Raw genomic sequence first — 16,086 nt, 5'->3', positions numbered from 1 at the left:
CTACAGTCATGGCCAAAAGTTTTGAGAATGACACCAAAATTATATTTTCACATGATCTGCTGGCCTCTGGTTTTTATTAGTGTTTGTCTGATGTTTATATCACATACAGAAATATAATTGCAATCATATTATGAGTACCAATAGGTTATATTGACAGTTAGAATGAGTTAATGCAGCAAGTCAATATTTGCAGTGTTGCCCCTTCTTCTTCAAGACCTCTGTAATTCTCCCTGGCATGCTCTCAATCAACTTTTGGACCAAATCCTGACTGATAGCAGTCCATTCTTGCATAATCAATGCCTGCATTTTGCCAGAATTTGTTGGTTTTTGTTTGTCCACCCGTCTCTTGATGATTGACCACAAGTTCTCAATGGGATTAAGATCTGGGGAGTTTCCAGGCCATGGACCCAAAATCTCTATGTTTTGTTCCATGAGCCATTTAGTTATCACCTTTGCTTTATGGCAAGGTGCTCCATCATGCTGGAAAAGGCATTGCTGGGCGCCAAACTGCTCTTGGACGGTTGGGAGAAGTTGCTCTTGGAGGACATTCTGGTACCATTCTTTATTCATGGCTGTGTTTTTAGGCAAGACTGTGAGTGAGCCGATTCCCTTGGCTGAGAAGCAACCCCACACATGAATGGTTTCAGGATGCTTTACAGTTGGCATGAGACAAGACTGGTGGTAGCGCTCACCTCTTCTTCTCCGAATAAGCTGTTTTCCAGATGTCCCAAACAATCGAAAAGGGGATTCATCAGAGAAAATGACTTTGCCCCAGTCCTCAGCAGTCCACTCCCTGTACCTTTTGCAAAATATCAGTCGGTCCCTGATGTTTTTTCTGGAGAGAAGTGGCTTCTTTGCTGCCCTCCATGAAACCAGCCCTTGCTCAAAGAGTCTCCGCCTCACAGTGCGTGTAGAAGCACTCACACCAGCCTGCTGCCATTCCTGAGCAAGCTCGGCACTGCTGGTAGTCCGATCCCGCAGCTGAAACAGTTTTAAGATACGGTCCTGGCGCTTGCTGGTCTTTCTTGGGTGCCCTGGAGCCTTTTTGACAACAATGGAAGCTCTCTCCTTGAAGTTCTTGATGATGCGATAGATTGTTGACTGAGGTGCAATCTTTGTAGCTGCGATACTCTTCCCTGTTAGGCCATTTTTGTGCAGTGCAATGATGGCTGCACGTGTTTCTTTAGAGATAACCATGGTTAACTGAAGAGAAACAATGATACCAAGAACCAGCCTCCTTTTAAAGTGTCCAGTGATGTCATTCTTACTTAATCATGACTGATTGATCGCCAGCCCTGTCCTCATCAACACCCACACCTGTGTTAATGGATCAATCACTAAAACAATGTTAACTGCTCCTTTTAAGGCAGGACTGCAATGATGTTGAAATGTGTTTTGGGGGTTAAAGTTCATTTTCTGGGCATATATTGACTTTGCAAGTACAGTAATTGCTGTTAAGCTGATCACTCTTTGACATTCAGGAGTATATGCAAATTGGCATTACAAAAAATGAAGCAGTAAACTTTGGAAATATTACTATTTGTCTCATTCTCAATACTTTTGGCCATGACTGTACCATCTGCAATCTTCTCCATGGTCCCACTGGTTGTGCTTAATGCCGGCGCCGATTCGACCCATAGCCACGGTTTCCACAGATCACTTGCAGCCCAGGTCAAGGAGAAAGTGACGTTCCAATAGAGGTAAATGACACACATTTCACATATCACGTACCACTAGGTTATTCTCGATCTCTTCATACACTTTATCCAGAGCTTCATCGCGATTATTGATGGCCACACTGGCTTGTTGGTATTTTTTATTCCATTTCTCAAAATCTTCCTCACTTATGTCCTTGTAGCAAAGGCACAGTGTCCTCAGAGTCTCATTGGCAAACACCTAATAGCAAAACGTGTAACAGCTTAATTTTTTATTTGTGCAGCTTACAATAAAAAAAACATAAAAACTTTGGATTAATATTTGGAGTGAATCAAATCTGAAGGTGCATCAAAGCACTGTTAAAGAGGTCACCTCTTCTGATTTCCAGTGCAGCTCTCACACTCATCGATTTTTGATCACCCTTTTGAAGGTTTACAATTCCATCTAAAGTTCTGCTGTACAGTAGACTGCCTCTTGATGCTGTACAGGATTGTTTTAGGCCCCTCCCGCACAGACAACAAGGTGAAGTCACAGGAAGAAACGTGCATGACAAAAGATCTCCATAACTTCCTGGCTACATGGTAAGTTAAAGACCGAAGGTCTACATGGTCTATGTCTACCAATTCATACAAACTTACATCTAAAGCTTCCTGTGTCCCATCTTTGATAGGATTGTCTGGATGTAGGCGATGATAAATGACGGTGTCAGCTCCCTTGCAGTAAAGTTGTATTTTTCCATTCGGATCCCGAACTAAAATGAAACAGAGATTATTTTGGATATTAGGCTGTGCAGCTCAGGATATAGGACTGTTTTTCTCTCCATGTCATCAGGTTATATATCAGCCAATGAATTGGTGCTGACTAAATCCTTTCAAAAGGCATTGTCCAGCCATTTTTATATACCCTAAAATTGGAGTTAATACAGGGGAGTTCCTCTCTGTTCAGGATCCTCCTCTCTTGGCCAGAGCAGGAGTGGCCATAAAGTCCTCATGCAGTAGAAGCATGGCCTATAATCTCGCTATGCCAACTTGTTGGCCTCCTTAAAGGGAAACTTTACTCTCAGACCACCCATCAATGGCCTCTTACCCTCTTACTCTCCTACTTTGCACTGATGAGGGGTAAAAGCCTGAAACAGCTGCCTGCAAACGGAGATCTTTAGCTTTGGAAGAAGATTCTGGTTTGGCTTTATATCCTAAGTCATGTTGTAGCACCCCGAGGGCTCGGCTGCTACAGGGGTATCGCACCTCAAACCAGAGGTGTGATATTCTACTCCCGGGTAAGGATGGAGTGTGGACCAGGACTCGTTAGGCTGCATGCACCACACACACCCCATTTCCGAGGGACAGCTCAACGGTGCTCCCACAGAAGTGCAGGCACGACACCATCTGTCCCTGGCTGGAGTGGGGAGGGGGTGGGAAACCCAGTGGTGTAGGAGCAGATAGGGGCGGGTCTCTGGGCATAGGTAGGAGCCCATTGGTTGCTAGTCACCTGGGCTCACACATAGAGGGAAGTATATAAGGTGGGCACCATCTTAGAACAGTGTTCAGTCCGGAGAGTGAGTTCAGTTCAGAGAGGAGTTCAGCCAGAGAGGGCTGACAGGGAGCTGTGGCTCAGTCTGGGCCCAGCTCCATGAGGCAGGCCTGGAGTAGAGGCAAGAAACAGCAGAGAGGACAGGAACAGAAGAGAAAGGAAACAAGGAACAGAACATTAAGAAAGGCCCAGAGACACGAGAGAAGAAGGAACCCCATAAGCCCAGGAGATTGCGGGTGAAGGGTTGGCTGAGCAGGGTACCGGAACCCAAATTGGTGGAGGCAACAGATTCCTCAGCCAAAGACCGGAGGTTGTGACCACATCTTGGTGCAACCCCTCACTACATCCACCAGGAAAGCATACCACATAGGGTCAGGGAAACCGGAGATAGGTTTCGCCAAGAGAAGGCCCGAGGGAGCTGGACAAAGGTGGGTCACTGGTGAGGACAGCCAGAGAAGGGAAGAGAAGGGAGCCCTGTGCCACGCTCTGGAATTGCCTGGGAGTTGGTCGAGCCCCTTGCCTGGTGGACGCAGCACGGCTTGGGCAGTCATCGCCTGCAGGATTGACACGAATAACAACTGTGAGTAAAGCATTGGAAACTGCAACCACACGTCTCTGTGTTTCATCGCCGCACCAGCACCATCAGTACTGGGACCCTCACACCATCACTCCCATCATCTACACTAGCTGCCCTGAGGCAATACTTCTCCCGTGGGGAGTTATCCCATACTTGGCTGCGCATACAACATCAGCCTCAGCGGTCTGCAGCACAGCGGCGGTCCCCACTGAACGCAATCCACGGGTGGCGTAGTCGGACACTTGTTACAACATTAAGACTGCCACTGAATTGACCACCCTGGGCACGGACCGGGTCAGCGCCACGGAGACTCCTTCCCACCAGAGGCCCGGTTCCGGGTATTCCCTGCACAGCACAGGCCCAGGGGGCGCGTCAATGTGACAAGGCTTAATGTTGACTATTGGGATTACTACTTCCAGTAGGTGGAGACTCTGTTCTCCTTTGTGAATAGGTTATTTGCATATTCTATTTCCCAGGGAGCATTGCATGGCTGGAATGTCTCTGCCTTGAAAGTTTTGCAGTCTTCTTTTTAAGGAGAAAGTTTACCCCTTCAACTTACCTACTACAGACATACGTTTTCTATCACTGTTGAAGTCAAGGATTGCCAGTCGTTCATAAGTCACTTCTTTCCCAAGCTCACTAATGGTGATGGTACTTTGGGTTCTCGAAAGAAAAACAAAGCCAAAATTTCTAGCAGCCGTTACCAGAGCACCTTCATCCGGAGAGGCTGCTTCGTAGCACAGTTCATCTCCTACAAGTCAATGGACATTAATTTGTTTACTTATATTATTTCCCTGGGATAGAGTTTTCCTCCTGTCTGGTCATACATCTGTTGTCTCTAAAGATGCTCGCAAACAAATGGGTGCTCCTTTTAGATCTTCAAAATGGCTTTGGATCATTTTGTACAAAGCACCCAATGCCAACAAAGCAATCACAAAGGACAATTGAATCCTTCATGGCATGAACCCCTAAACTTCATAGACTGGGGGTCTTCCACCAAGCACTTATTAAATGGTTTATCCAGGACTATTTTTTTTTTTTACTAACCACCTGCCTGTTCTATCCGGCACAGAGCGGTCATTGACCGCTACTGCTGGCGATTCAGCTGCTCCATGTCTACAGAGCATCTCTTCTTCTGGGTTGCGTGTCAACAAGCCGTTATACTGATTGACAGCCAACTCCCTGCAGTTAGGCTGTTAATTTATATGGTGTCGGCAGTCACGTCCCGTCAACAGAGCAGAGCTGAAGAGAAGACAATGCTCTGTCGGTGTGATGTCAGAGGAAACCGCTGAATCGCCGGCAGTAGTGGTCTGTGACCTCTGTGTGCCAGTGGAGATCAGCACCTGGCACAATAGGCACGTAGATAGCAACTACCTGCCTGTTAGTACTTATCCCCATAGTAAAAAAAAATAGTCTTGGATAACCCCTTTAATTTTAGACTGCTTTACATGTTTGTTACAAGTATACATACATAGAAAATTGGGCATGTTCTTCTACAGACTTGCCACAACTTCAAAGCTACCAATTTGAATGACTATGGTCATGACTTGGATGCCCCCATGAACTTCACTTGCATTTCCCTACAAAGAAGACACAAATGGCGGTTGTACGTACCATCTGCCTTGTCCACCATTACTGTGTGGCACAGAGCGAGTAACTTAAAAAACTGTTGAACATACGGATCCTTTCCAAATCGGATTTGTTGAATTAAATTTTTGTCATTGTATGTAAAGTTGGGATCTGCTAAAGGATTCCAGCCGAAGTCCACGTTCTAAAAAAAAGGAATCAAGGTTATGAAAGAGTTATAACTTCATCAGCTAATTAGTAAATTCTTTACCAAATTTTACTTTGTGTTGTTTTTAATTATTTTTGTGAAAAGCCATTGTGAGAATAATGCACAAATGTCAGACACTTTATAATACCCCTGTCATGCATCTGGGTTCGAACCCTTGAGCCTGTGCTTTGTGGTCAGCTTTGCTGTCCGCCGAACCACAGCAGATACACTTTTTCTCTGGGTGTTTAGTTTCTGTTATCCTTGCTTCAGTCTTTTTAGGATAACTCATTTGTCTGCCCTATCACCTTTTGGGTCCGGCTTTATATATTTTCCCCCTGCTGGTATTTCCTGCTGGTGATAGTCTCATTTGGATGTCCAGCCATACTGCTGTAGCTTAAGCCAGTCAGTGAAAGACCAGCTAGGGTTTATCTCTCTGCTGTTTATGTTCTTTACCCTGCACCTATCTTCTATTTCTTTTTAGGAAGTAGGTGGCATATTCTATAACAGCACATACTTAATCCTTTATTTTGTATTTTGTGGTTTGCTTTACTCACTCTGGGATCTCTTTCTATTTCAGCACACTTTACCTTCTGTAGGTAATTTGCACTCTGCTCTGCCCTCCAGTTCTTTAGGAGGAATGTGAAGCTCTCGAAGGCTTTTCAGGCAGCATAGGTCCAAGTTGCCATTGTCTAGTCTGTGGTTAAGATTATCTCAGCTCACACAGGAACCAGTAGAGAATGTGGGGTCAGGATGTCTAGCCTGGTCAGTTGAAGTTTTTAGGGTGTTACCTATTTTCCCAAGTGAGTAGCTCCACTATCATAATAAATCCCATGAGGTCATGCAGATAGTCTTGTTAATTGCACGTTACGACTGACCTTGAAATATGAACAGTCTACAGGTGTCCAAACACCAAAGAACGACAGATGAATCTGCAGATTTTATTGGGATCATCTAATGTGTGTAACGCTGGTTAATTCTCAATATTGGCAGAATAAGTTACAAAACTAAATTGTAGATATTTTATTGCAGTTGGGCTCATATATCAAATGGATTATAGTAAAAGTGATGAAAATACAATATACAGTTAAAATAATTCTGATATATAATTAAATTTACTCTAGCTCATTGCTACTCAGCCGCTGTCCCTCTAACTGTAGAAAAACTACAACTCAGAATGCAGAATGCAGAGCATCTTAGAAATTGTAGATCAGCAGTAGCTAAAAAATCCTAAGTTGGTTTCTAGCTAATAAAAATGTAAATCCTGTCTGTCGTTTTGATAAGCTTTGCATAAACCAATAACAGAAGAGAATATAACAAACATTGTAATATATTTTATCAATGAAAGATATTTTTTCTCAACTTATGAGTCACTACGTCCAGCTGCCTCCTGAGCTCATCATTCCCTCTGAAAAAACGACTAAAATCCATTTTGTTCACGACAAAATAAACGACTAACTCGCTGAGGGATCATACTACATCTGTATGTGAAAGTCTATGGAGAGGATAAAGGGAGGAGCAGAGTGAGTAAAGTTCTGTAAATTTTGCTTAGCCCCAATAGATCAATGTATAAGATTTGAATGTGCGGATCATGTCTTTTTTTATACAGTTATCGTATGTTTCCACTTTCTACTAAATCTTTTAGCTCACCCCCAGAGCTGGATTCACAGCTACACTGCTCAGTACAGCTCTATAATGTCCTCTATACTGCAACATAGAGACAAGAGAGCAGGAAAAACAAATGTGTTATTCCTTATGGTCACACACATAACATCTTATTCTGAAAAGTCACCTGAAATGATTGGTATGCTTTACAGTTCATACTGACCTCTGTGGTACTAATCTTTTTACTATTCATTTTCTTTTGATTACCTGGAAGAAATATCAACATTTTATGATGTAAAATTACATTTTTATGGTGGAAAATAAGTTCTAGATAAAAAATAGAAAGCTTCTCACTACTAGTGTCTTCTTCAAAGAGATTCTTTTCATTTCTAAGTGTACATTTTAACAAAGCCCAGAAAAATCCAATAACATCTAAAAGTGAAAAAAAATCTGTCCTGGACGAACCCCTGAGTTACTTCTAGCCTGCTGTTGCTGGGGTTGTCTTTTGCTGATGTGTCCTGATAAGGGAAAACTAGGTCAAAGTACATGAGATAAATATATTTAATGCACTAGTTAATAATAGGAAAAAGTGGCGCCCTAACTGGGACGGCCCTCTCTAATACCTTAAAAATGCCCCTAAAGGGAATTTTATTGGAGTGAATCTTTTTAACACCCTATTAGTTGAGGGGACAGCTTTTACCACCCAGTAAAATCAAAATAATTTTTCCCAAAAGATAATGATCCTAAATCATTTTTTTTACCGTAAACATTTCCATTAATAGAACACTTTTTGAACGTCATTATATTCTGCGTCAATGTCCCGGTCTTGTCAGTGAATATGTACTCGATTTGACCAAGTTGTTCGTTCAGCGATGTTGTCCTGGCCTTGGCTCCTGTATCTTTCTTTGGGTAGTACATATGTAAATCCCAGTCGATAAAGTAACTTTGGCCCAAGCGAATCATTTCAACACTTAAAAAAAAAAAAGCCAAAAAGTTTTTTTTACTTTACAAAAAGTTTTGTAACTTTTTTTTTTTAAACAGTAAAGCTATTGCCGGGGTTTAGAAAAAAAATAAAGGTGATTTCTTCCCAAAAGAGCATGGCATCTCTCCGATACTACACCTTAGTGCCATTCACTTTAATGGGACAGAGCTGCAATACCTGCCACAATCCATGGACAGATATGGTGCGGTTTCTGGAGGAAAGTAGTCATGTGCTTTTAATTTGAAGGGGTTGTAAGGGATGAATGTAAAAATCCCTTGGGAGACCTTAAAAGTATCTAAGCAAAAATTATTGCTTTCCATTTTTATTTATTTATTTTTTTTATGTAATTTTCATATATTATATAAAATGTTTATCTATTTATACTTACATATTACATTTATATATACATATATATATACAGTTTATTATTCTTTTAATAACAATTCTTATTTCTATAATTTCAGTGCTGGCTGCCTTTTTTTTTTTTTTTTTTAAATTTTCTCCAATTGGCACAACTGAGATCATGGGGAGTCTGGATGAGTCATAATGACAACTGATGTTTAATCACAGTCTAAGACTGTTGTTATGTGTAACGGGTCTGGGAGGCGGAACCTCTGAGCTACTATACAAGGGGGCGGTCCTTGTAAGGGAGCGGGTGGCGACCAGGGTAGACGGGCAAGCAGTCACAGCAAGTGACCGGGGCAGTCTCTGGATGAACGGGAGGAGGTCACGGCAAGTGACCGGGGCAGTCTCTGGATGAACGGGCAGGAGGTCACGGCAAGTGACCGGGGCAGTTTCTGGGTAAAGGATTGGTACGACCTGTGGCGGCAGATGATAGACGTGAGCTCCCAGGTGAGCAGGCGAGAGTCTCTGGATAATCGGGTGGTCACAGCATGTGACGGTGGAGCCTCCAGGAAGACCAACAGACAGGTAGCAGATGAGCGCTCCCAGGTGAGCGGGCAGGAGTCTCTGGACAGGCGGGTGGTCACAGCACGTGACGGCAGAGCCTCCTGGTAGGCTAGCAGACAGGCAGCAGATGAGCGCTCCCAGGTGAGCGGGCAAGCTGGTCCTTAGACAGACTGACAGGAGTTGGAAGGCAGACCGTCGGACCTCAGGCTAGCAGGCAGGTAGCAGGATATCAGGTAGGAATTAGACAGCAGACTGGCAGGAATCTGGCAGGTATCTGGCTGGTAACTGGCAACGGGACCTGAGGGCTGAAGCAGAGTAGTGAACAGTGCTACAACATTGCTCGGGCACCTCCATTTTGGAGGAGGTGCCTTTTATATGGGAGGTCCTCCGGCAATTGGCCGGGGACTCCTTAGGACGGCGCGCGCGGTCCCTTTAAGAGAGGGGGAGCGCGCGCGCGCCCTAAGCACACTGCCGGGGAAGGAGCGCGTGCCGGAAGCAGCGGGGAGAGCAGCGCTGGAGGACGCCGCACCAGGAGCGGGGAGGTGAGAGGGACGGCATCTCTGCCTAGAACGGGGCAGAGACGCCGATGCTACAGTACCCCCCCCTTTAGGCCCCCTCTTTTTTTGGCCAGAAAGAAATTTCTCAAGAAGAAGCGGGGCGTTGATGTTCTCCCTGGGTTCCCAAGTTCTCTCCTCAGGACCAAACCCCTTCCAATCTACCAGAAAAAAGGTTTTTCCTCTTACCCTCTTGGAGGCCAGAATACTCTCTACCTCAAAGATGTCATCAGCGGAAACCGGAGCAGGAGTGGCACCTGGATTTTTGGAAAAAAAGTTAAAGACAACGGGTTTGAGGAGAGATACGTGGAAGGAGTTGGGGATCCGTAGGGTGGCCGGGAGTTTTAATTTGTAGGCCACAGGGTTAATTTGCCTGAGGACTTCGAAGGGGCCGATGAATCGAGGACCCAACTTGTAGGAGGGTACTTTGAGCCGCACATGTTTGGATGAGAGCCAAACCTTGTCTCCCGGACGGAATTGGGGCGGATCCAGACGTCTCTTATCAGCATATCTCTTCATCCGCTCAGAGGAGAGAAGAAGAGCGGACCTGGTGCTCTCCCAAATAGTAGAAAATTCGCTGACAAGAGACTCCGCAGCAGGGTTGTCCACAGAAACGGAGACAGGAAGTGGAATCCGGGGATGTTGGCCACCGACTATAAAGAACGGGGATTTAGAAGAGGACTCGCTCTCATGGTTGTTATAAGAGAACTCGGCCCATGGTAGGAGATCCACCCAGTCCGAGTGGTGAGCATCAACGAAGTGCCGGAGGTAGCTGGACAAGATCTGATTGATCCGCTCCACTTGACCATTGGACTGAGGGTGGTAAGCGGAGGAGAAATCCAGGGTAATGTCCAGCAGCTTACATGTGGCTCTCCAGAATCGAGAGGTGAACTGAACCCCACGATCCGACACGATGTGGAGGGGCAGACCATGGAGACGGAAGATGTGGCGGATAAAGTCTTTAGCCAGCTCGGGTGCAGACGGAAGACCAGGCAGGGGAATGAAGTGGGCCATCTTAGAAAAACGGTCAGCGACAACCCAAATGACAGTACAACCGGCAGAAACTGGAAGGTCGGTGATAAAGTCCATAGCGATGTGTTGCCAAGGAGCAGCAGGTACGGGAAGGGGCAGGAGATGGCCGGCAGGTAGATGTCGGGGAACTTTGTTACGGGCACAGGAAGAACAGGCCGCGACGAAGTCTACCACGTCCTTACGCAGGGTAGGCCACCAGTAATGCCGGGTAATAAGTTGGAAGGTCTTCTTTTGGCCAGCATGGCCAGCTAGTTTAGAAGAATGTCCCCAGCGAAGAACCCTCTCCCGATCTGGCACAGCTACGAACGTCTTACCGGGTGGAAGACGAGTCAGATCCAAGGGGGCCACATTCATCACCTTGGAGGAGTCGATGATGTGCGTAGGTTCCTCCTCTTGATTGGAGGACAGGAAGGACCGGGACAAGGCATCAGCTTTGACGTTCTTGTCCGCCGGACGGAAATGAAGAATGAAGTCGAAGCGGGCAAAAAACAACGACCACCGGGCCTGGCGAGGATTGAGTCTCTGGGCATTTTGGAGATATGCCAGGTTTTTGTGATCCGTGTAGATAATTACCGGGTAGAGAGCCCCTTCAAGCAGATAGCGCCACTCTCCCAGTGCCAATTTGATGGCTAGCAATTCCCGGTCTCCAATGGAGTAGTTGCGCTCCGACGAGGAGAAGATTTTGGAGAAGAAGCCGCACGTTACCATTCTCCCGGTAGAAGACTTCTGGGTGAGCACCGCTCCGGCTCCGGAGGAGGAGGCATCAACCTCCAGGTAGAATTGTTTATTACAGTCCGGACGGTGCAGGACGGGAGCAGAGGCGAAGGCTTTCTTTAGGGAAAGGAAGGCCTCCTCGGCTTCAGGCGACCATGTCCTGGGGTTAGCCCCCTTAAGGGTAAGTGCAGATATGGGAGCAGTCCGAGACGAGAAGTGTGGGATGAAAAGACGATAATAATTAGCGAAGCCCAGGAATCGCTGTATCGCCTTCAAACCTTCAGGACGAGGCCATTTTAGAACGGAAGAGAGCTTCTCGGGATCCATTTGCAGACCTTTTTGGGAGATGACATAGCCAAAGAACGGAAGGGAGGTCTGATCGAAGAGGCACTTCTCGTATTTGGCGTAAAGGTGGTTCTGCCGAAGCCTAAGCAGGACCTGACGAACATCCCTCCGGTGTGTGGGGAGATCCGGAGAGAAGACCAAGATATCGTCCAGGTATACCACTACGCAGGAGTACAGGAGGTCACGGAAGATGTCGTTGACTAGTTCCTGAAAGACCGCGGGAGCATTACAGAGACCGAAGGGCATCACAAGGTACTCGTAGTGACCGTCCCGGGTATTGAATGCCGTCTTCCACTCGTCTCCTTGACGGATACGGACCAGATTATACGCTCCTCGTAGATCCAGCTTGGAGAAGATCCTGGCGCCCTTGAGACGGTCAAACAATTCGGAGATGAGTGGCAGGGGATATTTGTTTTTTACCGTGATGAGATTGAGTCCTCTGTAGTCAATACAGGGACGTAGCGAGCCGTCTTTCTTTTTGACAAAGAAGAATCCGGCTCCAGCCGGGGAGGTAGATTTTCGGATAAATCCCCTAGCCAGATTCTCTTCAATGTACTCAGACATGGCTCGGGTCTCGGCTGCAGACAACGGGTAGATACGCCCACGGGGAGGAGTGGTGCCAGGTACCAGGTCGATCGGGCAATCGTATGGCCTATGGGGTGGCAACGTCTCAGCTTCCTTCTTACCGAAGACGTCCGCATAGGGCCAGTAGGGAGCCGGGAGACCAGGTAAGTTAGCTGGAGTAGGCTGAGGGCGAAGTGGACGGACCGGGACCAGGCAGGTCCTATGGCAGTCAGGACCCCATCGGAGTACTTCACCGGACCGCCAGTTCAATACGGGTTCATGTGTCTGGAGCCAAGGTAGACCTAGCAACAGGGAGTGAGAAAGTCCGGACAGCACATGGAATGAGATCTCCTCAGAGTGCAGCATTCCCACCTGCAGGGTTATGGGTTCGGTGACGAGCAGGATGGTCTCCGAGAGAAGTCTTCCATCCACGGAGGCGACTGACAATGGTTCAGCCAGGGACTTGGTGGGAATATGGTATCTCTCTACCAGAGACTGGGAGATGAGGTTTCCAGCAGCTCCAGAATCCAGATGGGCGAGTTCAAAGAGACGGTTTTCTCCCCAAGCAATAGAGACCGGTAAGGTCAGAGACGGAGAGGGCTTACTTTTGTCTAGGACGACCTCTCCGAGTGGTCCTAGACACTGGCGTTTCCCGGCTTTTCCGGGCAGGCACGGATGAAGTGCTTCATACTGCCACAATAGAAACAGCTTCCCTCGGCTCGGCGAGATTCTTGGCGAGAACCGACCATCTTGGTCTGGTCGACCTGCATAGGCTCAGGAGAGTGTAGCTGAGGAGAGACGGAGGGAGTGACGGGTTTCTGAAAAGTAGGAGCTAGACGTGGAAACCTCCTCTCACGGGTGACCTCTTTGGCACGCTCCTGGAACCGCAGGTCAATCCGGGTGGCAAGAGTTATTAGGTCATCGAGAGTGGTAGGAATGTCCCGACCGGCAAGTTCATCTTTAATACGGCCGGACAGACCCTCCCAGAAGACGGAAACCAGAGCGTCATTATCCCAGGCCAGCTCCAAGGCAAGGGTACGGAACCGTATGGCATATTGGCCCACGGTGAGACTTCCCTGACGGAGGCGTAGCAGAGATGATGCGGATGAGGTCTTCCGTCCGGGTTCGTCGAAGACTTTCCGGAAAGCCGTGAGAAAGGCAGGCAAGTCGGACACCAGGGGGTCTCCTGTCTCCCATAGAGGATTTAGCCAGGCCAGGGCCTCTCCGGTGAGATGGGACATGATGAAGGCAATTTTGGCCCGGTCGGAGTTAAACTGGTGAGACAGGAGTTCAAAGTGCAGGGTGCACTGATTTATGAAGCCCCGAGCCTGGGCGGAGTCGCCTCCGAAACGAGGAGGTGCAGAAAGCCGGGGTCCGGGGTAGGATACCATGTTATTAGTGGGCAGTGGAGCTGCCGGATTGCGAGTCATGGCACTGGCGGTGGTTGCATTCAGAGCAGTCAGAGTGTCCAGGCGAGAATTGACATTCCGCAGGTGACCCAGGATGGACTCCTGTTGGGACCTCTGACGGGACAGTTCATGACACAGGTCCGAGAGCGAGGGAGCTTGGGTGCCACCGGGTTCCATGGCCCGAGCAAACTGTAACGGGTCTGGGAGGCGGAACCTCTGAGCTACTATACAAGGGGGCGGTCCTTGTAAGTGAGCGGGTGGCGACCAGGGTAGACGGGCAGGCAGTCACAGCAAGTGACCGGGGCAGTCTCTGGATGAACGGGCAGGAGGTCACGGCAAGTGACCGGGGCAGTCTCTGGATGAACGGGCAGGAGGTCACGGCAAGTGACCGGGGCAGTCTCTGGGTAAAGGATTGGTACGACCTGTGGCGGCAGATGATAGACGTGAGCTCCCAGGTGAGCAGGCGAGAGTCTCTGGATAATCGGGTGGTCACAGCATGTGACGGCGGAGCCTCCAGGAAGACCAACAGACAGGTAGCAGATGAGCGCTCCCAGGTGAGCGGGCAGGAGTCTCTGGACAGGCGGGTGGTCACAGCACGTGACGGCAGAGCCTCCTGGTAGGCTAGCAGACAGGCAGCAGATGAGCGCTCCCAGGTGAGCGGGCAAGCTGGTCCTTAGACAGACTGACAGGAGTTGGAAGGCAGACCATCGGACCTCAGGCAAGCAGGCAGGTAGAAGATGTGCGCTCCCAGGTGAGCGGGCAAGCTGGTCCTTAGACAGACTGACAGAAGTTGGAAGGCAGACCGTCGGACCTCAGGCTAGCAGGCAGGTAGCAGGATATCAGGTAGGAATTAGACAGCAGACTGGCAGGAATCTGGCAGGTATCTGGCAGGTAACTGGCAACGGGACCTGAGGGCTGAAGCAGAGTAGTGAACAGTGCTACAACATTGCTCGGGCACCTCCATTTTGGAGGAGGTGCCTTTTATATGGGAGGTCCTCCGGCAATTGGCCGGGGACTCCTTAGGACAGCGCGCGCGGTCCCTTTAAGAGAGGGGGAGCGCGCGCGCGCGCGCCCTAAGCACACTGCCGGGGAAGGAGCGCGTGCCGGAAGCAGCGAGGAGAGCAGCGCTGGAGGACGCCGCGCCAGGAGCGGGGAGGTGAGAGGGACGGCGTCTCTGCCTAGAACGGGGCAGAGACGCCGATGCTACATTATGTCTGTCCCCCATGCTTTACACTGCAGTGCAGTATTCATAAAACACAATCTCCATATACCACACCTCCCATTTTAACTGTGGAAACTTTTTTGTCCAAGGTTGGGAGAGGTTTGCACAGATGCTACCAGTACTGAATAGATTACTAATCAAATATAATAAATAATATATCACAATACATCAAATCTGTATATACTTCCTAATGAAATTCCTTTCATTTGACTTTAAAGTCTGATAAAATTACAATTATTTCTTGTATGAATCTGCGCATTGGATAAACCAGCCTCCATGTATTAGGTCCACATTAATAGTAAAAATGTTGTCACTCCCCTAGCTGCCAATCGAAACCTTGTTCTTGCAGTTTCTCTATACATGATTACATACTCATATTCCTGGTATACATGTGCTTTACCTTACATAGAGGGATATCGGCACCATTGTATTTAGAACAATGATGTATCCCCAAAAGCCGAGAAATCCCCTGTAGTTTGGTGGGTAGTCATATCCGTCGTACAGATACCAAGACATGTTCCCGCTATTTACATTGCTCTCCCAAAATGTCTGACCGATGGCTAAACCGGCCGCGCACAGGATCAGCAGAACGAATATCTGTAAGACACAAGTATACAGTGTATATATACAGGGAATACAGGATACAGGGTCTACTATAATGATGGCAGAGAATCTTTACCATGTACACCATTCCGTTCATGAGATGATCGATTTTTGTTCTTTTCAGAGTCGATTTTCCACTGTTTCTCATCATTTTAGTGTCCGGACCTAGGAAATAAAAGAAATAAAGCATAGGACTTCAAGAGTTAAACACGTTTTTCCGTTTCTATATTAAAAGAGTTGATCGAAAATAAGGTGGACATCAAATATCTTGTGTTCCGATCAAGTCATTGGCGACTTTCTTAAAGTAAAACTTCATCTGTTATGCCATTGAAATATATAAAAAATGTCATCTTAGGAGTCTAGGTCCCCAAATGGACACCAATTGCTATAATTAAATGGACACTGTGCTCCTCTAAGACTCTGTTCACATGTGAATAGGGTTACGTTGCTGTGACGGATGCGTCACATGACAGGCACTACTAAAGACCCGCAGATCCATTGACTTATATCAGGGTCCATTGGGTTCCACTGACGTGATAGAAGAAAAAGTGGAGGAATCTACATCATGGGCTCCTGACAGATGATAGCACATCCCCCAATTATCCATTTTTTT

At 47.4% G+C, this 16,086-nt stretch overlaps 1 protein-coding gene across 2 annotated transcripts in view; it reads right to left on the bottom strand.

Annotated features, from left to right (window-relative positions):
- LOC141270821 (phospholipid-transporting ATPase IC-like) overlaps nucleotides 1-16,086 on the bottom strand; it is a 193,004-nt gene that overhangs the window by 68,791 nt on the left and 108,127 nt on the right. For both annotated transcript variants that reach the window (XM_073680932.1, XM_073680927.1), the window contains exons 11-18: nucleotides 15,550-15,638; nucleotides 15,271-15,467; nucleotides 7,901-8,109; nucleotides 7,363-7,406; nucleotides 5,378-5,534; nucleotides 4,323-4,514; nucleotides 2,295-2,407; nucleotides 1,732-1,896 (exon numbers count right to left, since the gene is read on the bottom strand). In XM_073680932.1, coding sequence (XP_073537033.1) covers nucleotides 1,732-1,896; nucleotides 2,295-2,407; nucleotides 4,323-4,514; nucleotides 5,378-5,534; nucleotides 7,363-7,406; nucleotides 7,901-8,109; nucleotides 15,271-15,467; nucleotides 15,550-15,638 — 1,166 coding nt within the window. The remainder of the gene's footprint in view (nucleotides 1-1,731; nucleotides 1,897-2,294; nucleotides 2,408-4,322; nucleotides 4,515-5,377; nucleotides 5,535-7,362; nucleotides 7,407-7,900; nucleotides 8,110-15,270; nucleotides 15,468-15,549; nucleotides 15,639-16,086) is intronic.

Source organism: Phyllobates terribilis, unplaced genomic scaffold (assembly GCF_046119375.1).
Source record: "Phyllobates terribilis strain yellow unplaced genomic scaffold, ASM4611937v1 Scaffold_1__5_contigs__length_1240528914, whole genome shotgun sequence".
In the NCBI taxonomy this organism is placed as follows: domain Eukaryota; kingdom Metazoa; phylum Chordata; class Amphibia; order Anura; family Dendrobatidae; genus Phyllobates; species Phyllobates terribilis.
Note: the sequence above shows the minus strand (reverse complement) of the source record. Positions and strands in the feature narration are given on the sequence as shown.